Source organism: Pleurodeles waltl, chromosome 3_2 (genome assembly GCF_031143425.1).
Source record: "Pleurodeles waltl isolate 20211129_DDA chromosome 3_2, aPleWal1.hap1.20221129, whole genome shotgun sequence".
NCBI lineage: Eukaryota > Metazoa > Chordata > Amphibia > Caudata > Salamandridae > Pleurodeles > Pleurodeles waltl.
This window is the reverse complement of record NC_090441.1, coordinates 131,260,220-131,286,413: the sequence shown is the minus strand read 5'-3', so window position 1 is coordinate 131,286,413 and position 26,194 is coordinate 131,260,220. Positions and strand designations below refer to the sequence as shown.

The following is a 26,194-nucleotide window of genomic DNA, read 5'->3' as shown; positions in this document are numbered from 1 at the left end:
GTGTACAGAGAGTACTGTGTGCTCCTGAAGAGGCTTGTTAATGGAGTGTCCCAGCCAGGTCTGCCCCAGTAAAGGCAAACATCTTGGACAGATCCCTTCTGACTATCTCTAATGAACAAATTACTTAATTCTCTTTCTGGTGGATACTCTACTGCAGATTCCTTACCTCAGAATACTCCGCAGGAGCAAGGCCAGATCCAGAAGGTGGCGCCATGCAACCCTTCGCTAACTCCACACAGCCTTGATGTGACGGAGTAGAGCAGCATTTAAGTGCCACACCTGTGCACTACTGTCACTTTCTTGGTTTTTCCTTTCCGCATGTTCAGACGCAGAGCATGAACAATTGCTAGTATTGGTGTGCAAAATGCTAAATTGGAACCTTTTTAGATGTTAAAAGGGGACCACTCCACACGACGTGGAAGTGGGAGGACGGTGAAGTACCTGCTGTTAGACAAAATATCTACCAGAAGGAGCACTCAAGAAGGGGAGTTCTTTGACTTTTCTGAGTGGTAAGCGATCACCACTACCACATCAAATATACTTCTGATGGGCAGGGTCAATGGTCATATGAAAATTGGTGTCCTTGAGATACAGTGATATTATGTCTCTTGCCGAAGGAGGGGGATAACTTCCTGCAAGGGTCTCATCAGGAAATGTTCTGATATGATGCAGTGGTGGAGGGGCCTGAGATCAAGAACATGCCTCTAGGAGCAGTCTTTCTTGGGAATAAGGAAATGCAACAAGTATACACCTATCCCTTGATGTTGGGATGGTACAGCTTCAATGGCCCTCTTTTGCAGAAATGCATGCACCTCTTCTTCAAGAGGAGAGGGATATTCACATAAGCCACAGTGCAAACCAAGCACTGGTGACCCCTGGTGGGACAATCTAAAGCCCCAAGAAGGGTGTCCTTACACCGCACTCAGTTCACAGACCAGGGAGGACGGGAGGGAATCTGCAGCTGTATAGAGTCTCTTACTAGATAAGGTGTTACAGAAGGTAAGCAACTTGTTTATCTGATAAAGACTTCTAGCCACAGATTCCTTACCTTAGAATAGATACCTAAGCAATTTCTCCCCAAATGTGAGTCTGCAAAAACAACTAAATCAGAAAGTCCTGCAGGACCGAACAAGTAAAGTGCCCATCATGATGACCTGACTGTCCAGGCAGTAGTTCTTGGTGAACGAACGCAGGGATACCCATATTGCTGTCTGACCGATGTCAAGGACAGCGACACCATGCACTAACGCAGTAGTGTCAGCCTTAGCTCAGGTGGAGTTAGCCCGCAAGCCCTCAGGCGGTTGCTTCTTAGCCAATGCGTAGAAGATCTTAATGCATAGAACAATCCATCTCAAGATGGTCAGTTTCTGCACAGCCTTCCCTTTCTCAGAACCTATATGGCCCACAAAGAATTGATCATTCACCCGAAACTCTTTTGTGCGGTCAAGATGGAACAATGCTCTTTTTGAGTCCATACAGTGGAGTCTCTCCTCCTGTTTGGAGGGATGAGGCACTGCAAAAAAGGCAGGCAGAGTGATACTCTGGCCTACATGGAAGGAAGTTGCATTCTTCGGAAGGAAGGAGGCACATGTCTGGAGAACCAGTTATTCCAGGTATAAGGTGGTGTAAGGAGGGTGCCTGCAATTCACTGACCATCGTGGCCAATGCTATGGCCACTAAGAAGGCAGTTTTGACGGTCAATGGCCTAAAAGGACAATTGCGCAGGGCTCAAAAGGTTCACACATCTGAAAGGTCAGGACAAGGTCTAGGTCCCACTGGGGCATGATGAATGGCATGGGGGGGCACCCTGCATGCTTTTAAAGAACCTAGCCACAACAGGTGACTTAAACAGATAAGGTTGGTCTGGCAACCACAAAGATACCAAAATGACAGAGATACGTTTTAAGTGTGCCCAGAGCAGAGCCCTGCTAGGACAAAGATAAAGCAAACAAAAGAACCTTGGATAAAGGTTCAGAAAAGGGGTCAATGTTGTGGGAAGCACACCATAACACAAATTTATCCCAACGGGAGGCGTAAACCAACTTGGTGGAGGGACTCCTGGCTGCCAGAAGACCATCACAGACTTTGGGATGAAGGTCAAAAGCTGTCAACTATCTCCACTGAATTTCCACACATGAAGTGGACGATGCCCAGGATGGGGTGCAGGACCCTCCCCTGTTGCTGCAAAAGAAGATCCTCTTGAAGAGGCAGCCTGACTGGACGGGCGATGGACATGCTCAACAGCTTGGGGTACCAGACTCTCTGAGCCAAATCCAGAGCAATAAGAATGACTTGGGCCCCGTCGTTACGGATTTTCTTGAGGACTCTGGGTAGTGGTGGTATTGACAAATGTGTACTGGAGACCGGAGAGCCACTCGAGACGAAAAGCCAAAAAACTGTTGACATTGAGCATTGTCAGCAGTGGAGAACAGATCTAACCAAGAATCTTTCCACTGCTGTAAGAGACCTTGCACCATCACTGGATGGAGGTGCCTTTTGTGATCCCCTAGGCATCTTCGGCGGAGTTCATCTGCTCTGGCATTGAGAGAGCCTGCCAGGTATTGAAAAGGCAAGGAAATGTCTTGATGTTACAGCCATGTCCAGAGATGGTTGGACAGAGGGTCCACTACACCACCCTGCCCTATTTGTTGCAGTACCACATAGCAGTTGTGTTGTCTGTGAACACCTGCTCCAGCCTTCCCCTGAACGAAAGAAGAAAGAAAGGCTTTCAATGGCAAGAGTACTGCCCAAAGCTCTAACAGGTTGATGTGGAGCTTAAACTCTGCTGGAGACCATATTCCTCTGAGATACACCTCTCCCATATGGCAGCCCCAGCCCAGGAGTGACATCTATCACTGCAGTCAGATCTAGTTGTGGAACAGAGATGGGTCTGCCACTGACCCAATCTTGTTTAGTTAGCCACCACTGCAGAGCTTTTGCAGTTCCCTCTAAGTTCTGGACCATGTCAGAGAAATTTCCATGATGCTGCTCCCACTGGGACTTCAGGTCCCACTGCACAGTCAGAATACGCCAACGGCATGAGTAACAAGTAGGATGCAGGAGGCCATGAGGCCCAACAGACACGGAGTAAGTCTCACCAAAACCCAGGAGAGTCTGTAATATCAGAATTCTAGCCTGAATATCCTGACTCGCAGCTCAGGCGGATAGGCACAAAAGTGCACTCTGTCCAGAACAGCTCTGATGAAAGGGATTGTCTGAGAGAAGTCAAGTATGACTTTGGCATGTTGATAGTGAACCCCAGCAAGTTGGCCAAGCCGCCCAACATGAGGTGCATGACCTTATAAGATTCCTTTATTTGTGCATGGCTCCTGTAAATTTAAGGAGGTGCACAGATGGCCTAGGTGCATGCTCCACCACAGAGCTGGGCCTCGAAGTGCTGACGACCCGCGACTTTTCCGAAGACTTGGACAGTTAAGACAAAGACCTCTTGGACTTTTTTCTTTTTGTGCAACCTTCCCTGACTTCCCGCACGATTTGGAGTGGAACGATGATCACCGGGTACAACCTTGTGAACGATCTTAGGAGCTTCCTCGCGAGCGAGTCCTGAAGCATTGCGGAGACCATCAACGTCGGGCAGTCAGGAGGCTGAGTGAGCTCTCTCTCAGTGCCTTAGGATGCATGACGCAGCAGTCCTTCCATGTCTTGGTGTCGTGTTCACGCTCATGACACCACAGGCAAACCAAATGCTGGTCTGTCAGCGACTTTTGTCAATGACAGGCACCACATTGCTTAAAACCTGCTTTTCTGGTGGACATTTCTTCCACCAGGAGACAAAGGGCCTGATTTAGATTTCGGTGGATGTGTAACTTGGTCACAACGGTGAGCTCCTTCCCTAGTGGCTGGTCATATAGGTCAAATGGTCTGTAGGGACTGCCCTGAAGAGAACCTGAGTTACTGGAGACTCTGGCAAAGGCAGTGTTGGAGAGGTAGACAGCCATGGTTGTGCGGGAAGGGTTAGATGGGAGGGAGTGTGTGGAAGAGGGACAGGGCTGGTGGCTACAACTGTATTCTTAGGTACAAGATCCAGGGAAGAAAGCATGCAGAGAGGCTTTTCCTCAAAAGTAAGTTTCCTCTTGTGAGGGATAAGCTTCAAAGGTGGCGCTTAAGCTAGTGGAGGCAGCTTCTAAGATGATCTTGCCCATGAGCGGGTGAATGAAGAGGTTCTGTTGTCTACTGTTCAACTCCTGTTGTATCCTCTGCAGCACTGGGGCCTCAACATCCTCCTTCATGAGCGTTGTTGGAGGTTTGTGTCCTTCATTTTCTCTTGGACCTTTGTGAGTTTTCAGAGTAGACTGTGGCTTCAGTGTTATAGCAGGGTTTTGGCACTGAGGATGACTGCGATGCTGATGATAGCTTGGTCACCGATGAAGGCTTCGGAGCAGAACAGGGTTTTGGAACCATTGAGGAATTCAGAGCCAAGAATGGATTCAGTGTGGATGCCTCTAGGGGCTTTTGTTGTTCCCAACTGGAAGCTGAAGCTGCAGGTAGACTTGCGATGATTGCCATGCTTTGAGCTCGCTGTCTACTCCCAAAAGAGCAGAGTTTTGCCTCAACATGAGGTGTGAATGTCAACAATTACTCCTCAGTCGCTGGTACACTCAGGTCCCTCTGCGTGTTTTTACTTCTTTGGGCCAGTCTGTGGGTTGGATCAAGATCTGGCTGGTCACTGTTACATTAACTCAGCATTAGCAGCTCGGACTGGATGACTAATGCCTGAGGGGAAGCCCCAGGGAACTAAGGGGATATCTTCCTGGGGTGGCAGATAGGTTATGTAGCTGTATAGTGTTATATGCCTAATGGCGATCCTTCCGGTACCTCGAAGGTGAAGCACAGGGAGCATCATGGTCAGGGGGAGAGGGAAAGATTACACACCTCGCTGTGGTCAGCCAACGTTTATTAGGCATGGCTCAGAGGACACGACCGGAAACCTGAAACTGTGTCGGGCTCTCAAAGGGGTTAGGATCACGAACACTGACGTGAAAGACTGGGGTCCTTCGAGGCATGACCACTTTCCAGCAAGAACAGAGATGGTAACCGAGCTTGAAGGAGCCTGACGCAATAGTTAGACAAATACACGAACTGAACCAGACGAGTGCTAGAAAATATGGCAAACTCAGAGCACTCGGTGCACGTCCAAACTCAATGGCTAAAAGAAAACAAACTAACATGAGATCAGCGCTCATGCACAATGTACACCAAAGGGAGGAGTCACAATATATCTTGTGCCCCAAGAGACGTCTTTGAAGAAAAACATCTTGCAAAACTTTAGAGCCCAAGACTAAATGGCAGGATTATGCTAAGCATGTATATGTACAGCCACACATGCTACAAACATACACTTTAACTAAAACAGTTAAAAAAACAAGTTATGGTTCTGGCTCCAAAGGGTAAAATAACTGAAATTCACTAGTTTGAATATGAACACAAACAACTCACATGATATCTCACTGTTGACCCTGTAGTTCTCCTATTACCTGTTTCGATTTATCTATGCTCCTGGCGAATAGGTGTAGGTGCTTTGTGCATGCAGACACTATGTATTATGAGCTGCTGTTGTGCGTGATTACAACCATAAGTGGCAAATTTTAATGGTGTTGCAAGAGCCAGAACCACAACTCTGCTATCAAGAATTTTTTGAAAGTGATTTCCCTTTTTTTTTTTAACTACGTATTTAACTTTCCAACCCCTGCTAGGCACAGCTTTTGGGATGACCTGCACTGAATCCCCTGTGAGGTTCCAAACCCCACTGTCAATCCTTCAGTGGGGACTGGTTAGTAGCGGTTGGCCCCGAGGCCTGGCTGGCTACCAGCCCCTGCACTCTGCCATAAAAAAAAAAAAGACACTCAAAATGCTTTGCTTGCACTTTTTTAAAAACTGACTGTGACCCACGAGGCAAACACAAAAAATCTAGCACCTAAGATGGAAGCTCGCAAGTCCGCTTCAACTTGTGGCACATGAGTCAGTTTCAAAACTTTTTTCCCTGGGGTGCTTTATATTTCCACAAGTCTGGGTATCCCTGGCCAGGAATCAGTCACCTTTAGGGTTTGCCCAGGTTGGCTGTCGAAATAAATATTTTTTTCAAAATGCGAAACTCGCAAGTTGGAGTCTATTCACAAATTTCAAGATGACGGGAAAAAAAAAAAAATCAACAATAATTCAGTCAATGCCATTTCGTAAAAACAAAACAAAAAATCCAAATGTGATTAACAGGATTTATGAACTTAGAGTCAGGAGTTGAAATGACAAAGCTATACAAAAGTATTAACCATTTCAAGCCCGACAAAGATGTATTTTAAAAGCTTGTATCTCACAAACTACTGAATGGATTTACATCAAACCAAAACAAAAGTACCTTTCAGAGTAAAGATCTAATTTCATGCAAATTTCTTGTAAATCTATTCAGCCATTTGGGATGTAGACGTTAACACAATTCCCTTGTGAAATCAGATTTCCCACTTCCCTTTTACATTTTTGAGGATGTTCACAAAAGTGGGCAAGCTGAAAATTAGCTGACTGAGTATGTTGCCAAGTTTCATGCAACCCTGTCCCCAGAGTCAAAAGATACACGTAAGTCAAAAAATGCCTTTTAGATGGAAATACTGTTTGAGCCACAGCTACACAGTTGCGCCCCACAGTGTGTTATATATTAAGAATAGATAATAGGTAACTGTGTAATATGGTCCAATATTGCCACTGAGTGGTTCTGGCGCCATCATAAACCTTGAGTCCAAAGGACCATATTTGACATGGTACCAGTCAGATATTTAATATAATATGTTGATTTTGGGATAGCTTGCCTGAAAAAGCTGTTTTCTTCAAAGTACAGCTAACAATGGGCACTGATAGAAAATAGAATGTTTTGTTTTCTTTTCCTGAATGAATTGTTAAGGAAATAATGAGGAATATTGAGGGTCAATGAATTCGGGCGATTCTACAACTGCAGCACTTACCACGTAAGTTGCTAAATTTGCAGACTTCAGACAAAATGTTTGTATCTCAAATGGATAAAAATAATACAGGCAGAATGTGAAACATAATCCTAATAACCCTGTTAAAGTTCTGCAGAGTAGTTTGGAGACTGTCATAAGTATATATATATATATATATATATATATATATATATATATATATATATATATATATATATATATATCTCTCTCTCTCTCTCTCTCTCTCTATATATATATATATATATATATATATAGAGAGAGAGAGAGAGAGATATATATATATATATATAAATATAAATAAAACTGCTGGAGGTTGGGAGTAGGCAGTTATAGTTAGGACCCAGTTTCCATAGGAAAAGCATTTTTTGTTTTGCCAATAACTGGCGCCAATTGATGAATCTTCATGAAATTTTCAAAACTAGTATGACAGTTTGTGTTGAAAGTTTCGGGGTGATTCGTCAAGCAGGGGCCAAGGAAAAAGGGGGTCCCCAAAAAACTTTTTCCCCATGCAAATTCCCATAGGGATTTTGAACACGACTACAGCCTGAACCACTAGACTGAATTACACCAAATGTGGCAGACAGGCAGCTCTTGGTCCAGAAAAAGGCCTTTTTATTATTTGGTCCAAACCCTCTGAGATTTTTTTTTTTAGATACTAAAGGAAAAATACATTTGTATATCTGGACAGTTGGTGTTCAGATATGCTCTCATTGGAAATGCATTGTACTGAATGGCAGATTTTGAAGGTCACAAGAAGGAGAACATATAAGGGTGATACAGATTTTAGTTATAATATAAGCAATTTGTTGATGGTACCACACATTTTGTTTTAGGAATTGTGGTGTGTTCTAAGGTGATTTTACCCTGTGAAAAAAGCCTTCTGCTGGGATTTCATTACTCACGTTTAAGAGAAAACTGTTTTCTCATGATTTTTCCATACATGTTATGGAAGGTGCTCCAGAAGCTCAAATGAGAGCAGATTTTCTGTTAATTCAGACTATCTTTCTCATGGATATGAGAATGAAGTCTGACATTCTCAATAAAACAACAGGAGCAGCCTGTCAGTTGATTCCCTTGTGTTCTAAAAAACAACTATGGCGCTTAGTCCTACTTATGACAAAGATGTGGTACACCTGAAGCCATCCTGATTGAAACAAACTGGTAAAAAACTTAAAACATTTAATTTAGAAAGGAACAAAATGAGTGGGTTCATTTTGTCACAGAAATGATGGTTAGTGCTGTAGAAAGAAAAAATAGGGCATGTTTTAAGTGAGTTCTCAAATATCTCTTCTATTTCATTAAAACATTCTGACATGCAGACTGAAAGATGCACTTTTAACACCAGCAGCAGACTGCCAGTTAACTAACTGGTAATCAGCAGCTTTAGTACATTGTTCTGACGAGCAACTAGATTGCTAACATTCTGAATTTATGCCAAAAGTGTGGCACATCTGAACTACATCTTGATGGAATCGAAGTGGAAAATTGAAAGCATTTTCTACTCCGGATACTGCAGTAAATAAGGAAATTCTGGAGTTTCATAACAAATAAGTTCCGCAAGATGGTCACCAGAGACAAATGAGCTCAAATATAGCACACATATCGCCCAAATGTAGCCCAGGTATAGCCCAATGATAGAAGTGTGCAAAACACTGAATTGTTTTGTTTTTGCAGTTTTATATAGCGCAGATTTGACCCAAAGGTATTGGAGTGCCTTAAATGAGCATCAGTTACATCACACAAGGACAAATTCATTTTGGTTTTAAGCATGGGAGGTTAAGTGATTTGCCCAGAATAGCAGGATGTCAAGCTGATGCCAAAACTCAAACCTGGTTCCTCAGTTGCAAAGTCTGGAGCTCTGGTCGTAACGCCACATCCTCTCCCCCAAGTTTAACAAATAATCAAGTGATCAACAGGATAAAAAGAAATAAAGATAGCAAATAATTTAAAATTGCATTGCTACTTGAGAACTCAAAAATGAAGATGGAACGTTTTGCTTGACTGAGGCGGGGCCCTAGTCAGGCAGAACCTACCATTCCCATCAGGGGTGGATGATTATACTCACTGTGTAACCTGCACTCACCCTTGGGTAGCTTGGAACTGAGTAGTCAGGCTTATCACAAGGGCAATGTGTAAAGCGCTGCCCAGCACTTGTGCACAACAAATACACTGAGGTGGTCATTCCGAGTTTTGCTGTCATTACCGAAGACCAGCGTGCAAGCGGCCGCCGAAAGACAGCCAGTGATAAAGGTGTGAAGACCGCCACATTACGAGTCACCCACACAACACCACCCAAAATTCACCCAAAAAACAACACAACGGCGTGAAGGAGGCGGCTGCCCCACCAACACCGCCACGCTGAGAACATCCCACATGACAAATAACGATTCACAAATCAGCACCGCAGTCCCAACACAGCAGCTATCCACTGGTGGTCTGAACCACCGCGGGGAAAAAAAGGCACCACCACCACCACACTGCACCACATTGGACAATGCCATTACCCAACACCTGAGACACATACACACACACCTGTTCACAGCACTACACAACACACCCCCACACATACCCAGAACCCTTTGCAACCAGAAACTCTGACAGAGAGAGGCAAGAGCACACTGGAAGGAGGCACTGCACCTAGATATCACAGGCACCATCACACTGAACAAGCATCACACAACACACCATTGCACACAGAAACCACAGAGCACACGCACATACCACTACCCAAACTCACACCAACAAACAGCACACCCAGCATTCCTGCACAACATAAACCCCCAACCACAACACAACCACCATGGCACCACAAAAAAAAACATGATTAACAGAACAGGAGTTGAGGGTAATAGCTGACAAAATCGTCAGAGTGGAGCCGCAACTGTTTGGAACACAGGTCCAGCAGACATCCATAGCCCGGAAGAACGACTTATGGCAGAGGATAGTCATCAGGGTGAATGCAGTGGGGAACCATCCACGCATAAGGGAGGACATAAGGAAGAGGTGGAACGACCTTAGAGGGAAGGTACGGGCCATGGCTTCCAGGCACCAAATCGCCGTCATGAGGACTGGTGGTGGGCCCCCACCGGCTCCCCCAGAATTGTCACCGTGGGAGGAGAAGGTCCTGGCCATTCTACATCCAGAAGGGCTGACGGGAATACCTAGTGAACTGGACGCTGGTAAGTCAATTGTACTCCCCGGTCAACATGTCCCCGTGCACAGCATGTACCCCCACCACCCTCTCACCCCCTCACAACACCCTAACGTGCACAAGCCCACCATGGCCCCAGTACCCACCCTTGCATGCAACAGCCCCCTGACACCATTCCCTCAGAGGCCCACCTAGTGCATTGATACCTCACACTGCAGCAAGTACCACAACTACCACAATGCAACACTCCCTCCCCTTTCATGACTGCTACATCCACATCACATCTCTGCAATTGCACGTTAAACCATGTTACTCCCTATCACCAATAAGTATAAGGAATGCACATCAGTACATGGCAATGACAGTAGCAAGACAAACATTAACTATTCTCCAAAATAGGCCCATTGCAACATTCCACTGATGGTAACAGAAGCAGTGAACTGGTAACTGTCAATGCCATTACTTCCCTGCAAATCCAGGCAATGATGGCATACAACCATGTGTGTCACTACTACAATACCATCATCTGACACAATACCTCTCAATACACGGGTCTCCCAAGTACTGCCACACAGCAGAGGAGCCCAGTGACAGAAAGCCCAGGCCTGGAAGCAGGTCCAATAGGGGAGGACTCCCCTGTAAGTCTGGATATGGACGACAAACCTGGCCTATCAGGCATGAGTGGTCAGTCCACCACCACCAGCCTCACCCTGCCCACAACTGAAACCACCTCCCTTGTGGCAGCCAATGCACAGCAGAGCCCACCTTCCCATACCAGTGTCCCAAGGTCACATCAAACAACAGTGTGCCCCACAGGACAGGGGCAGGAGTCAACAGTGCGAACCGAAGACAATGAAGGTCCTGGTGCTAGTGGGAGGGGGCACACTGCACCAGGGGGACAAGCCAACCTAGTGCATTGAGGGCGCAAGGGCCAGTTGGAGGGCAATCGTGGTCCAAGGGACAAGGCAGGTACGGGACATGACTGGCCAGGAGGCTGTCTCCAGAGTCCTGGGAGCCTACTAGCAAACCTAGGACAAGATGGGCCAGATACTCACCACCTTGCAGAACACCCAAAGGCTGCAGGGGGAATACCACCAGGAGGCCATGCAGCAGTGGCATGGACTCAATACCACCATGGTCTCCATATTAGGGGAGTTCAAGGAATTGAACAATATTCTGCAGACATCCTCCACCCAACAGCAGGCCCCATCCGGTAGTCAGGCAACTCCACTGCCATCAATATCAACACCTGCTACTAGAATGGAGACACAGCAGGAGGGCCCACAGGTCACCAGCACCCCTACCCCTGCAGCTGAGGGACCCCCCCGTAAAAGAGGTCACCCATCCAGACATCCTGCAGGACCTTGCCACACAGCATCTGACAATGCAGCATGGCATGCCTATTAAGCAGGACAAGAATGACAAGTCACCCTAACATTTCCCCAAACAGGCAGACTGAGGACCCTAAACCTTTGGTACAACTATAGGGCTGTGCCGCACTGGCACCCTCATTCCACAAATGTCCTTAGCAGCAGTGCATTTCCACTACCCCTCATGGTAAGTCACCTACCTTTCAGGGTCGGAAAGCAAGATGGAATGCTGTAGTCCCCCCACACGCAACTTAATGCATGCAAATACTGGCTACAGACTGGCTTCAGCAATACATCTTTCATGTGCAGATGACATACAATTCACATATACCTGTACATCATTGAAAGTAGTGATGAATCATGTCAGTCCTGTTGTCATGTGCCTCATCCGCGTCTGCCTCCACCTCAGCATCAGAGTCACCGGCCCCAAACACTGCGCCAGCATCAATGTCCTTCTCCTCCAACAGTGGGATGTGCCTTCTGAGGGCCAGATTATGGAGCATGCAACAATGATCTTTCAGACTTTCCCTGGTTGGTACTGTAGGGCACCACCGGACACATGTAGGCAATGAAATCTAGCCTTTAAGAGACCGAAAGTCCGCTCAATCACTCACCTCATCTATAGCTGGCGGAGCACCCAATGCGGGAAGCGGTGGGAGGATTTAAGACGCTGGGTCCAGAAGACCGCAGAGGCCCACCTGGGGATGGCCTCCCAATGTGGGAGGGGTGCCTGTTGGACCCTGACCCCCCCCCAATGGCCTGCATACTGGCGGTGGCCTACCCAGAGTTGGATGGGCGCTTGAAGACAGCACAGTAGCCACAAGGGGATAGGTGTTGACTGTTAGGTGACTTCTGCATGGTTGTGTACTGTGACCCTCACTGGACTTGGAATTTACGTGGTCAGATGAGATTTAGGGAATGTACAGTCCTGGTTATCACACCAATCATGTAGGAGTGTGCCACGTTAACTATGTTGAGCCATGCAGGAAAAGAAGTGCTGGGACTGTGACACATGTTCACCTGTATGTAAGGGTTGCTCAAGTATGCTATCATGTCACTGGCTGCATCCTCCATCTCTGCGTGTACTGTAGTAGTACAAGGAGGTCATATTGGCACTGTATATGGGTAATGACAGGCATGTTACATGAACATTATAATTGCTTCACTTGCTACATGAATGGACCTCTGTACCACATGTACTTCACACATTCCTGTCAGTTAGTGTGCTCAGTTGTTCTGTGCTCAGATTTGTATCATCCCGTAATGGATGACATGTGGTTGGGTATGTTCCTGGGATGGATAGTTGGATAAGTCATTTAGGCAGTTGATAGGCATGTAGTGGTCTTTATTCAGGTGTTTAAGCTGCATGGTTGAGGTGAGCTCTCATGAGTTTGGGAATCGCTTGCATGACTCAATTGTAAATGATAGCAAAATGGTCTCATGTTTGCCCGGCAGGGGCTGTAATATGTATTGTTTGTATGTGAAGTCCCATTTCCTCCCTTTCTGTTTCTCCCACCCGCCATCGGGCCCTTCGATGGATCAACAAGGCAGGAGAAGACTGTTTGGAGCCCAGGAGGTCAGCCCCACCGCTTCACCGAAGTCCTGAGATGCTGACCCCTCCCAGAGTCTCCCCGCACCTAAACCTGGGGAACTGGACCCCTTGCAACCACCAAGGGCTTTTGGTGGTCCAACCCGGACTCCAACAGCACCAAAGCCAACCCACCATTGAGGGTCATCAGGATCAACAATGCCTTTCAGGATAGTGCCCCAGTGCTCTGTTTCCCCTCTGCACCAGGTCACTTAGACCCAGAGCCAGTCTGTGACCACTGCGACCAAACGCCTCAAAGCACCTCTGCACCTGAGCCCCGCAGCCAGAGTCCAACAGAGTCAATGATGCCCACTGGGTCCTGAGCTGAGCCACCCTTGGATTCACCAAGACTGAACTTCCAGTTGCTGCCTGTAGCCTCATTCTGCAGGCTCCCTGTACCCATGAGTGCCACTGTGACATAAACCCGACACCTTAGGGCACTTCTGCGTCCACCCGCCTGACCAAAGGTGTCCCTATGTGCCCGAGCATAGCAAGAACTTAGCCCCCATGTGGGTTCGCCCGGACTGCACCCCCCCCCTCCCTCCAACGCCCCAAATCCCAGCTTGCAGCCTTTTTGTGACCAGACCGTTCCCCATTGATGTGAATGGGACACCGGATGCCCTAACACACCTTGGCACCCAGATACCATGGAGCCTCCTGAGGTGACCTGCTGGTGTGGCCTTGGACCTTGCCCCATGCTCACTTAAGTCCTGGAGGACAGTCTTGTAAGTCGCTGTTAAGTGCCGAAAGCAGTATATGCTTTTCTCCCATAGGATAACATTACCACACCCAAGAATTGCACTGTCAACCTTTGAAAGCTGTAAGAATTGAAAACTAGAAAAGTACTCACCGTTTCTGGTGCTCTTGGTGTCTAAATTTATTTAAAAGTATGTGTTATTTTTATAAATTAGTGTCAGATTTCTTTTTTGAGTATGTGTCTCGCTTATTCCCTGTGTGTGTGCAATAAATGCTTTACACTGTCCTCTAATAAGCCCAACTGATTGCCCATACTACAGAAGAGGGCTTTTAAGGTTATTATTTTACTCCATCCCAGCCAATAAGAATTGCCCTCGACTATCTGCACACTTTCCCCTCACATTGGTACACTACATAAATAGCCAGCTTGCTACACTGCCCCACAGTCGTCAGGCTGCCTCCCAGCTCAGGGAGATTACTGTGTGACCAGTCTTGACCCAGGAGGCTGACACTCTTGTTGCTCCAGCAAGAGCGCAGGTACTGTGGGGTCAAGTGGCCCCTGCTACCCACGGCGTATTGCGGGCGGCCGCCAGGGTCTATCAAACACTGTTTCCCCCTTTCTTGCCACAACTCATTACCTCCCAGGACTGTCAGAGCCCTGCTTTCCCGCTCCCCCACTGAGACAGTCCAGCTTTCGGATCCCTTGATGGAGACCGATGTACTTGAACTATAATTACTGTAATAGAGAAGAGTTTGTCTTCTAAAGCACTTCAATTGCTGCCTGCTTTAAGTATAACTTAAGGCATATTGTTTGGATTTTTGTCGTTTTGGTCTTATTTCAAGCAGAATAAGATCCTTTTTTTTTTCCCTTACACTGGTATGGAATGTTTTTGTGGTGTTTTGACTGTGTTAATGTAATTAATGTGTTGCACAAATACTTTCTACATTTCCTCCTAAGTTTAGCCTGAATGGTCTGGGTCAAGCTACCAGAGGACGATCACAGGTCAATTTGAATTGTATATCTGACTTACCCTGACTAGGATTGCGGTCCCTACTTGGACACGGTAATACCCCTGCCAACTAATTTCAATACACATTCACACACAAAACTCTCATTTTTATAGTCAGTTCAAGTCAAGCTGTACTCTCTTCAATCTCATGATGATTCTAACTACAGTCATAAATATGGTTATCAAACAGGATGACTGTCTATCCTCCGATCCCAAGTGACTATCTCCATCACAGCTGGAATCTAGAAGTCTCCTTGTATTGCACTGATGCACTTTGGAACAGACTAATGATTACGTAGATGTAGGTTTTTACAGCTGCTGTACATATCTGCCTTGTCACAATGTTATAGGATGCACGTGAGAAAATATTATAACCAAACATTCAAATATGGAGATCAAACTTTAAGCAGCCCCCCAGGTTTCTAAAAGATTGACATATAAATGACATAAGTAAAGCATGGGTGTGTGCACCATGCAAATGAATCATATGTTTACCTCTCTGTAATGTGCCATGGATTGAAGCTACCAACTGCTTCATGAGAAATTAGCTTTAGGTGCTGTTCATATCTGTCCTTGTAATCTTGAATGCTTTTCAACATCTGCCTTGGAACCGAGAGAAATGTGCACCCTTCCCTCGGCCAAAACATCTTGGGTGGCACAGGATTACGGTCTCCCTCACTTACAGACTTTTCCTCCACGTCTATGCTTCCATCAGTAGCACTGAAAAAATGAACAAATACAGTTCAAACGATTTACATGCGTACCTACTTTATGGCTTAAAAACATCAAATACAGCCTTGGGAATTAATTGGTCCATAGATAAATATTTTTTTAAACTCCATGGACTCATTTGAGAAATACAGCTCAGCATTCCACCAATGCAAAACAGATGGGCATGGCACTTACAAGTAGAAACTTTTTGACTGCATTCCTAGTTGTCAAGGAATAGTCTTTGAAATTATTAATAGTGAATGGCTCTGCCTATTTGACAAATTCTACATTGTTCAAGCAAGGCAGCAATTTATCTTTATTTTTCTCATTTAACACTGTTTCTTTCTTCTTTCTTTAAAGGTGACAGCTGGTGAATGATGTCACAAAATATCAAAACCCAAGCAGATGTGAAACAAAGAGCATTCTTGAATTCCTACTGGTGATTGTTTTACATACAGGACTGCTTTTTACTCTACATTGGATGGCGCCATTAAACAGTAGACTTTTACTAGGCACTTTGCTGCACACAGAAGCGGAGAAAGGAGGGTGAAGTGAAGCCTTTCCTTCAAAATGTGACACACAACATTAGGAAACATAACGTGACAAACAAAAAATAAAGAAAGAAATAACGATGAGTTAGGAAAATGTCAATCGTTGCACCAAGGGAAAAAAGAACTGGTCTTTACCGGTACACTACAGTCTGCATCTGTGAAGCTCCTTGAATGTCTTAAAGGGGAAATATGTTTCTCTCTATGAAGTTAGCCTGAGCATCTCTCCCACTTCTTCAACTTATACACAGACCAAATTGAACAGGATGTGACCCACCAGTGAAGCTCAGATGCTACTATGGACATATTATTGTTATATTTATTAAGGGCTCATTCACTGCAGCATCTTAGCAGTAGAATCAGGGAGAGATAAGTCAAAAGACAGGAGGGTAAGATAGGAGAAACTGTAAATTGTGAAATTGGTTCACAATTGTACGTAAAACCTGCTTGGTATTCATTTAAACTGTATTTTTCCTCAAAATGATTTTGTAAGCCAAGTCACCAGGAAATATTAATCCACTTTAGACATCGAGGGAGTAATATACTAGGCCTAAAGTTTTGGGGTTTCTTTGCAACAAAGGTGGCCTAACCAACTAGTGTTTAAACTGTTTTGGTACAGTTCCAGATCTTAATGAATTGCTAATAGTCTCCATTATATGAAATAATTCCTTAAAAACTCCTATTGGACAAGCATATTATGGACCCCTGAATTTAAATGACTTCAATATGTCTTTCAGAGAAGATTAATATGGGAAGTTGATAACACAATACTTTTTTCGGAAGATGTCTAACTTCTGTTATTATCGTCGTGGCATTAGCTCCTGTAATTGTCTGAGAGAGACTTTACAACCTCTGGGACACTGATTCTGTGAACTGATCATAAATATTGGCAATTTTAACAGTGACAAATTCTGCTAAATTGTTATAAAGGTCTTGAGAAGTAGGGATCTCTGCAGCTAATGCAGAGGAATGATAAACGTTGTTAATGATTTTAAATAGTTCTTTGGAATTGTTAGAAAAAGTATGTAGTTTCTGAGAGGTAAACTGTGTTTGAATGTCTTAATGAATGATTTCATACTTTTTTAGTGGTGCGGTAAACTCCTCACTTAAAGAATGTTCATACTCTTCCCTCCACCTATATTCTTTTTGACTTAACTGCAAACTCTTCCTTCGAGGATCGGGGTGAAGCAATTATGAGTAGATTTAGCTAGTTTAGTGCCTTTGTTAGTCCAAGGAGCCACTTGTTCAGCCATCTGGCCAACTGCTTTGACTATAGGTTTTACTGGATCCATAGGGGAGTCTTTCTGGTCAGGTGCGGAGTACTGTTTCCTATATGTTTCCCGAGCATCATCCCTATTCATTTTCCTGATATTCTTATTGGGTCACAATATTTCCCTTTAGGTTTCTCTAGTTTTCTGGTCATGAATGGTATAAAGACATCAATAATAAAACGATTGGACCATGTAAATGGTGTAATCTCCGTCTCATTAGTAATCTCTAGAAGCTTGCAAAATATGAGATCTAAAGAGTGGCCTTTAAGGCGAGTGGCCTCTTACGCCATTTGCCTTAAATTCAGATCCTCCAACTAGGGGCAAGTGGCAGTTAACTGGCGGCTGCTGTGTAACCTCCATGATAGTTTAGATCTCATTAAGCTATCCCAGGGTCAAAACGGAGTTATACCAAACCACAAAGCTCTAAACCTCTCTCCCTAAAAGTCCCATGAGGTTCTGGGAGTCAAATAAATAAGGATCAGAGTCAGAGATGCAAAATGTGTGGGTCGCCAGCTGCATATTAACAACCTATGAACAATACCAGATGATTCTTTCATAACATCTAGTCTAATAGATTTTTAACAAATTATGGCCACTCCTCCTTCCCCCACTTATCACAGTCTGGACACAGTGAAAGATACTACAGCCTAGAGGATACATAAATCAGGAGTAGAAGATCTAACTTATTTTAACTTTAACATGCCGTCGGCATGGCCACCCAGTAGCCACAATTAAATAAGGGCAAGAGGCCTTGCACATGCCCATAACTGAGAATATGTGACTCTGTACCCGCACCTTCTTCCCCAAATCTGACCAAAAGCATAAGAAAAGGCAGCATGCGTTTTGTGTTATTTGCAATTCTAAATACATGTTTGTTGGTATGCTGATGGCAATCTTAAACATACAGACTTCACGTTCTAGGTTCACACATAGCTTCATAGAATGGTCTTTCTCCAATGGAAAACAATAAACTGAGCTTCAGTGCTCAAAACATTAATTTTTTGTGTTTGCAACATATCTAGAGTATTTGTAATATGCATATTCACTGGAAGGGTTCTTGGCTCACATAACAGACGTGTATTCTTATTCAACTAAAAGGAGCACATTATCAATGTCTGGACTGTAAACAGCTGAGTGTCCCCATCAGGATCCACCATCGGGATCCAAATCTGGAACCATCTGAATCCATTATTAAAGTGAGCCATCAGACCCGGCTTGGATGACAACCCTGGCTCGTCTTGCTAATATACTAAAACTTAGTTTAAAATTATAGACCATAATGGGTGCAATTTCCTCATTAACTTATTCACTAAATGTGGCAAAACAAAAGTAGTTTCACAAGTAAAATAATTACTCAAAATAAATAACAAAATTGATTGGGTTAGGATACATTTTTACTGAAACAAGGGTACTCAAACATTTAGATGTAAACCAATGTACTGGGAAAAGGAGAGGCAGCTATGTTGCTAACGTACATATTAGAATAATGGCAGGATGCAGGCATTATGTAATGATTCTGCTCAGTTGTCTAGCACAGAGGACAAAAAACACTTACTCACGTGATAACTACAAATTTTAGTACCAAAAGCTTATTCAAGTGACCTTTATCAACAATAAAGCATTCATTTGCGCAGTGTGGATAGCAACAGACTCTGAGATTGATAACTGTAAAATCTATGAATCGTGCAAAACAGGGCACCATTTTCAGAAGAAGCTACATTTCTTTCAGGGGGAAGTGTCAAACATGAATGGTGAAAAGTTTACCTTTATTATCAGTTGCAGAGACTGCATTGCAAAATTAGACCCTGCAGAGAAAACTAACAAATATGAAGAAGCAATAAGGGCATGGGGCACCCACGTGCTGGCACACAGAGGAAAAGTGGATATGAAAAAGTCACTTCACTTTAAATTCAATTCATCATCATGGGGATCTCTGTTAAATGTACAATATCTCAGAATGTGCAGAATAGCAAAATCTCTACAACAATACAACACACACTGCCTACATAGAGACACTCATCTTAGTTTTGAAATCATATTAAAACAAAACCCACTGTAAACTTCTGATGGACTTGAAAGATGGCACCAGCCTAGCCGCTCAAAGCATTTTTTATTTCTTCTTTATATTAAAAAGAAGGGGAATGGGTAGTGTCTTTGTGGACATGACATACCTCACACAAATGAAACACTGCTCTGCAAACTTTAAGGCAGCCAAGGACCACCACAGTCCCACCATGCATCAGAGTGGCAGTGATTCCTTCTGGCTGTTTGTCCTGCTCTAGGTGGGAAGATCCTAGAACAATGGCTCTGGTCTTTCCATCAAGAAACATTTAGTGGGACATTTTCTTCACGTCATTCTAAGCTTTAAAAGTCTATTTTCAGTGTAAAGACAATTTCTTTCCAAAGTAGTTCAACGGCCCTGAAGAGACAGAGTGTCCTACCTCTATCATTTACATCTGGATTATTTAGTATAGTTTGAGAGATTTATCTCCGCTTCATTCATTCCAGGGCATTGCATGTGTGCAGGGACATTCTTATGTTTATGAATATTAGTGAAGAACCCATGATGGAAAACTCAGTTTAAAAAAAAAAAAGTTGCTAATATGAGCCCTAAACAGAGTGCACTTGGAATATCTGATCACCCTGTCCTAAAGATACTGTGAGTTAATCATCAATTATATCATCATTCAACTGTGGCTGGCGAATCGGTTTCTAGACAGGACATAAAAAGTGATATCTCCCACTTTTTCCCAAAAAATAAACATTTAGTTAAAAAGGATGTACGGGTTTCATTGCTGGAATGTTCAGAAGTGAAAATCAACAAAATCTAACTGAGATAACCATTGGTGACAGAGGATGACCTCAATCTCTTTCTAGATAACAACATCAGCACTGATTGCTGTGAGATACAACACCTCAAAAAGCACCCTTATCCAGGTCTCAAGAAAAGAGAGTGCATCAAAGGGCACCTGGAAATTTTGGAAAAAATAAAGCCATGGTTAACACCAGCTGGAAAGGAGGGATGTCAACAGTAAAATTGCATGAAAACTGCATAGGTCATTTCAAACATACCTTCTTTAACTACAATTAAAACCAGCAGGAATAGAAAAAAATCTGTTGAAGTCAACACAAAATAGCAGCACAGGTGAAAAAAAGTCACAATCCAAGTTGGGGGACTTCTTGGTACCAGCCTCAGTTGAATGATGATTCTCCAAGTAGAAGATAAGCAAGGAAATCTTCGCCTCAAGGGCAACAGGGCCTAATCGAATGATGAAAATTAAGCCTTGCCCCCAAATATGAATGTTAGTGCCAATCACCTGCACCCATCAGCGCAATTCAAGCAATGCATCAGGAATAGGGCATCAACAGTAGAACAAGGGTTAATATTATGTTTGTACACTATAAATATTATGCAAGAACCATGTGTGGGATTTATAACAGGCTTGCAATGTTATTGACAGGGATCGCCAGTATAAGAAGCTGGCTAAAACGAAATTGAAACGCAGCTCAGGATTGTATATGCCCAGAGTCTACGGTACAATTAAGAACCACATATATGGGTAAAGTTGCGGAAAATTCATAAAATTAACCAGGTCATGGTGGAAGGCTTCATTTGCTAGAGTAACTAAATGCGGGGCCAGCAAGGTGACATTTCCACAACAGAACAAGTGCAATAGTGTGTCTGGAGTCTCCTGCAGTTGACAGCTACAGGCTCCCAAAAGACAGATAAAGAATTCAAGTTCACCCAGCTCAGGGATACAAAAGCATCATTTAAATTAGATTAACTTTTGAACTAAACTCTTGATCGAGGGATCATGAAAAAATGCTCTCAGTCTCAATTTGAAAAAAATAAAATCTGACATGACAAGTTTAGCAAACGAGCGAAAAAAGGCTGAACTTTAGAGATATCCTGAACCCGACCTCCAGCAGTTGCTCAAGACTATATTTAAACAGTGCCTAGAGGAAAGAATCATCCAAAGAATACATGCACGGCCAAGGAATACAAGAAAAGCATACCTTGGCTGCAAAGGTTTGTGATACAGACACCCTGCCTTCTACACTAGGAATGCATTATCACTGCATCACAAGAGGCTGCTCTTAATGGAACTGTCATCATTTTCCAGTGAATAGGATTCTGGATTAGAGGGATGGGTTTCACATTAGTGTACACACGGAAGCTTCATTTACATAGACAATGCAGGAAGTTGTCAGCAGATGCTGAGGTTATCCACCTTTTGGTACTGTGCAAATAAGATATGATAGGTTTGCTGGGTCCTCATGTTTACAGAGTTGAATAATATGAAATGTATATGGCCAATTTGTAGCTTTGCTTGGAAAAAAGGAACCTAAAGAGAAAAGGAAACTTAAGATTCAGCCTTATTCAAACTATTTTTTTTATTATAGACAAACAACTAAGTCAATTAAAAAGTAGCTGTCTTAATGTAGCATCCATTCGTTAAGCATTGCATTCAGGTACATGTTGCTGAATAAGACCACAGAGGGGGGGAAGTCGGAGAGGGGGTATAATGTTAAAGGGACAATTTCAGAATCCAACTCTTCTTCATCTGTTGGCTTGGATGAAAGTTAACTTTCATGATGGCAGTTCCCTACTGGATGTTGAGTAACTGCCTGAGGTTTAACAGCGATAAGACAGCGTTCTTAATCTTGAGAGCCTTTCTTTGACTTCCGTGGTTGTCCTTTTAGTGGCTCTTAGAGCTCGGTGCCGCACCAGTCTTAAAAACTAGCATCAAGATTCAAGGAGTCATTTATGCCTCCTGTCTCCTTTTCTAGTCAAGAGTCATATGTCCTGTTTGTGCTTTTACTGTTGTTCAAGTTCTCATCCACGCCTAAACTTATTACCCAATCTTCCCTGCCTGTCTCTCAATTTGTCAGTAAGTAGCTCCAAACACAGCAGCGTGCTTCATTCTGGGGCGCCTCCATGCGCCTCTATATCTAACCAGATATTCCCCGGCTACTTACTGCCAAACACTCTATTTTGAAGCAACTTGTTCCATGCCATTGGGTCCTTCATAACAAAGGTCCCATGTAGCTCAGGAAAATGATCTTGTCCTATCACGCTAATCACTCACTAAGCTCATTCTCTGCAAACCTGCTCACCTCACCTTCACTGCCAGCATCTCTATTTTGGAGGCTCCTTATCCTTTTCTGGCAGCTAAACATTTACTTATCAAAATCAGAAGATCAAAACTCATCTTTCCTTTCTTCAGAAACTTAAAACCTGGATTTTACAATTTACATAAACTAAACCACATTGCCTGATCCCTTCAGGGCTAGGACGACCCTTGAATTACCAGTTGTGCTTTAAAGATCTTTCTCATTCACTCATTCATCTTGGGAGCTTCTACATTAGTCTGAAGGTTGATGAGATAAGGCGGGTGGCTGACAATGGTTATTGCAGAAAGTACACAAAGTTTATAAACCTGGGGTGTTTTGACGGTTGTGCTCATTCACTTGAGGAACGGTTTGCATTATGTTAATTGGAACGATTTGCTCCTACTGTTCACAGGACTTCTGTGAGTTTGTCCTTTATATGAACTACTCTTAAATTATTTAACAGCCGCTATTTTGGAAAGCACTACCTTGCCTAGGAAAGGGCATTCCTTGGGATTGCTTGCATATGTTTTTATAAAAAACACTTTACTGTAGATTAGAATAATCCTCATAAAAGCATTTTCTAAAGGCTAACATGCCCCATTCACACATATTTTCCTGCCACTTACTCGTGCAGTGCGCCTAACCTCCTACTGAATTACAAAACTAAGCCAAGAGGTGCCCTTATAATACTCCCAACTTACTGATGAATTTCAGGAGTGACAAGACTCAAGAGTAAGTCACACTTACTTCTAGAACAGTAGCAAGTTGGGACTGCATACATTCCATGTAATCCATAAAGAATAAAACATGACCGAGTGCACGGAATCTGCGTTTGCCAGAGTTTAAAAAAAAAGCGACTGAAGCAAAGATTTAAAAAAAAGTAAAATTAAAAAAATATTCTTAAACCACACTTTCTGTATGAACACATGCAGAGTTAGGAAAACAAGTCTGTTTCTAAAGTTACTACCTTTAGGGCGTGATCAACAACATAAATCATTTACAAAATATAGGTCAGGATTGTTTACGAATCAGCGTAAAACTTCGATTGTGATTGTGTACATGGGTAAACCACATCTAATTTTATCAGTTTATGCAGCGGAGATCCCTTGTGCTTTATCCTCTCTTCATCGACTCGGATCTCTGGTTCTTTACTTCGGATTACTTACTTGTGAGGTTCTTCTAGTATGATATCCACCTCTGGTTCTTTGCGGCCGGCTGTTCTGGTGATCCGGATAGGCCGCGGGGAAGCAGGTTTTCGATCTACTGGTGCAATGTCTCTACCTGTACACAAACATATACAAATTATAATTCACAAGAAAATGTTTTATTTACCTGAAAGTAAAAAAGGTAAATGCTGGCAAAAATGTCAAACTCACCTTCCTTCTCCTCTTTTGCCCAGAACTGAGGGTCACTGTAAACTATCTGGTGAAACCTTCTCCGAACGGAGTCTTGGGATCGCTACCAAAACAAACCAAATTGCACTTTTCTGTAATAAGCAATCTTTTTCAATACAATCACTTGAAATCTGACATTACGAACACAATAGCAGCTAGTGGGCTCATCATATGTACCAAAAATAAAGTGAGTGGAGAAAATTATCTATCACTTTCCACAATTAAGCTTTTCTAGTACATTGCATTGCAAAAAGATCAGGTAATATTGTGTCCAAGATTAAAAAAAGAAACATTTTTCTGAGCTTGATGAAACACTGAATTACAATGCACTTATTACACCAGCTACCCATGATGTTATTATAGGGTCGAAGGTCACCTTACAGTCGGTCTGACCTGGTACCTTCTCATGTTCAGAACAAGACTGCTCACATCTCCTGACAGGTGCACGGCATGTTTTTGTCTGTTACTCGCAAAAGTTAGTTTGCTAAGGTGTACAACAAAAGTGGTACTGTTTTTTTAGGTTTAAAGCTTGTTACTGATAATATTCACAATAAGAGTGCAGATGTACTTCAGAAAGGAATTCATGGATCAACTCAACACAGCCGTGTAGTATTACTGCAGTAACATTTCCACCCATATACCCAAAAAAGCAGAAAATGTCACCTCTGAAAGATCAACACTCGTACTACACAAACGAGAAAAGATGCTCTCTTTAACCTTTGGGTTTAAAAATGTAAGTGCTTTCCCATCTTCTCAAAATTGAAGCACAAGAGCCACAATAAAAACTGTTTTTGTATAGTGCTTTTTACCACGTTTCTATAGTTTCTAAGCACTGTTGATAACAAATGTTATTATCCACTCATGGTACTCAATAAATAGGGAGAATGGACATTTGAGCCGACCTGCCAATCGCCGCTTTGGTCCAGAGACCAATGTTTAGCTTCAGTGAGATATCTCTCCAGCTTTCACAAGACATCTCAATCCTAGTGTAGATCAGTTCTGATCAGATGTGTTGCAGAGATGTCAATTTTAAAACCCTTCTCAGAAAGTCACCAGTGTTCCCTGACTGGATCTTGTCACATCTGCCAGCATCAAACCAGTGCTCCCTTCTTTCTTGTGAAGTCGCTAGTCTGAAGCCATCAGATTTCCTTTACTGATACTACGTTAGCCAGGTCACCATTAAAAACAGAAACAGCTCAAAAAGCCACCCCCAAAAATCCACTTCTACCCGGGGAAGCATGTTTGACACAAAGGCTCAGTCATATGTCATATGAAGGGTCTCCATCTGTAGGATGTAAAGAGGAGGATGTGGAGGGTCTGTCCTCCTCCACAACCTGGCTTCAATATTACCTCCTTGTAATGTGGAATTCTTCCCTACTCATAATGTCACTACAGTTTACTATTGCAGTGATCAATTAACCGAGGGAAGCAGTCAGTTTCACTGTCTGATTACAGAATGTGCTGGAATAAGGTCATACGGTAAGCCTGAGAGTGTTAGTCGCTCCATGGAAGGCACTGGGACCACTACATAGCTGAATGATGCCAGTAAGCATCCTGTTTGACCTCCAGCATTGCTCACTGTGTTCACTTCAGAATTCTCAGTTTCCTTAAACATTCACATTCAGGCAATTCCTCATTACACATAGACGGGCTGTCACCTTGCCAGCTCCAGAGACAAAGGCCTATCTATCTCCGTCTCATCAGTGCAAATGTGAAACCATCCCTTATGCAATGCTAACCCTGTGCCATGAGGACCCAAGGATTGCCAGACTTCTCACTGTACCCGTCATCTCATCCAAGAGGTGCTGTCCCCTCCCGCGCAAGGGCCTGGTTGTCCCACTAAGGCTACGCTGTGAAGAGGAGAGTTCCAGCAGTGAGGATCAGAATTATGTTGTTTCCCTCTATCGAGCCTCAAACACCACCTCTGCCAACCACGCTGCCGATAGATAACGAACCTGAAACGACTACCTAACTGCAGCCTGTGATGAAGACCAACCACTGCCTGACACAGTGTCCAAGTGATGCAATCCCAAGATGAACAGTTCCAAGAGTCGCTTGTTCACCTCTCATCTAAGGAAGTCAGCTTCAGACTGAGTGGCTGTGGCCTCTGCTATCAGACGGTCTGGCTGCTGCCTTTAGATTATACTTCTAATTGTATCCTTGTTTCTAACATGTACAGGGTACAGGCCCTGACATACTACAACATTAGCTACAGAGTAACAATACCTACCAGGAGGTATCCATTATGCTAGAAGGCTTCCTCAAGTCATTCACCGTATTTTCTCAATGTAAATATAATGTTACCATTACAACTAAGAGAACGCTATGACATTATGTTTACTGTGACTGACGTACTAATAAAATTAGGC

At 43.6% G+C, this 26,194-nt stretch overlaps 1 protein-coding gene across 2 annotated transcripts in view; it reads right to left on the bottom strand.

The window, feature by feature from the left end:
* KIAA0753 (KIAA0753 ortholog) overlaps positions 1-26,194 on the bottom strand; it is a 214,566-nt gene that overhangs the window by 6,959 nt on the left and 181,413 nt on the right. For both annotated transcript variants that reach the window (XM_069226993.1, XM_069226992.1), the window contains exons 14-16: positions 23,808-23,889; positions 23,598-23,712; positions 15,282-15,506 (exon numbers count right to left, since the gene is read on the bottom strand). In XM_069226993.1, the coding sequence (XP_069083094.1) occupies positions 15,282-15,506; positions 23,598-23,712; positions 23,808-23,889 (422 nt within the window). The remainder of the gene's footprint in view (positions 1-15,281; positions 15,507-23,597; positions 23,713-23,807; positions 23,890-26,194) is intronic.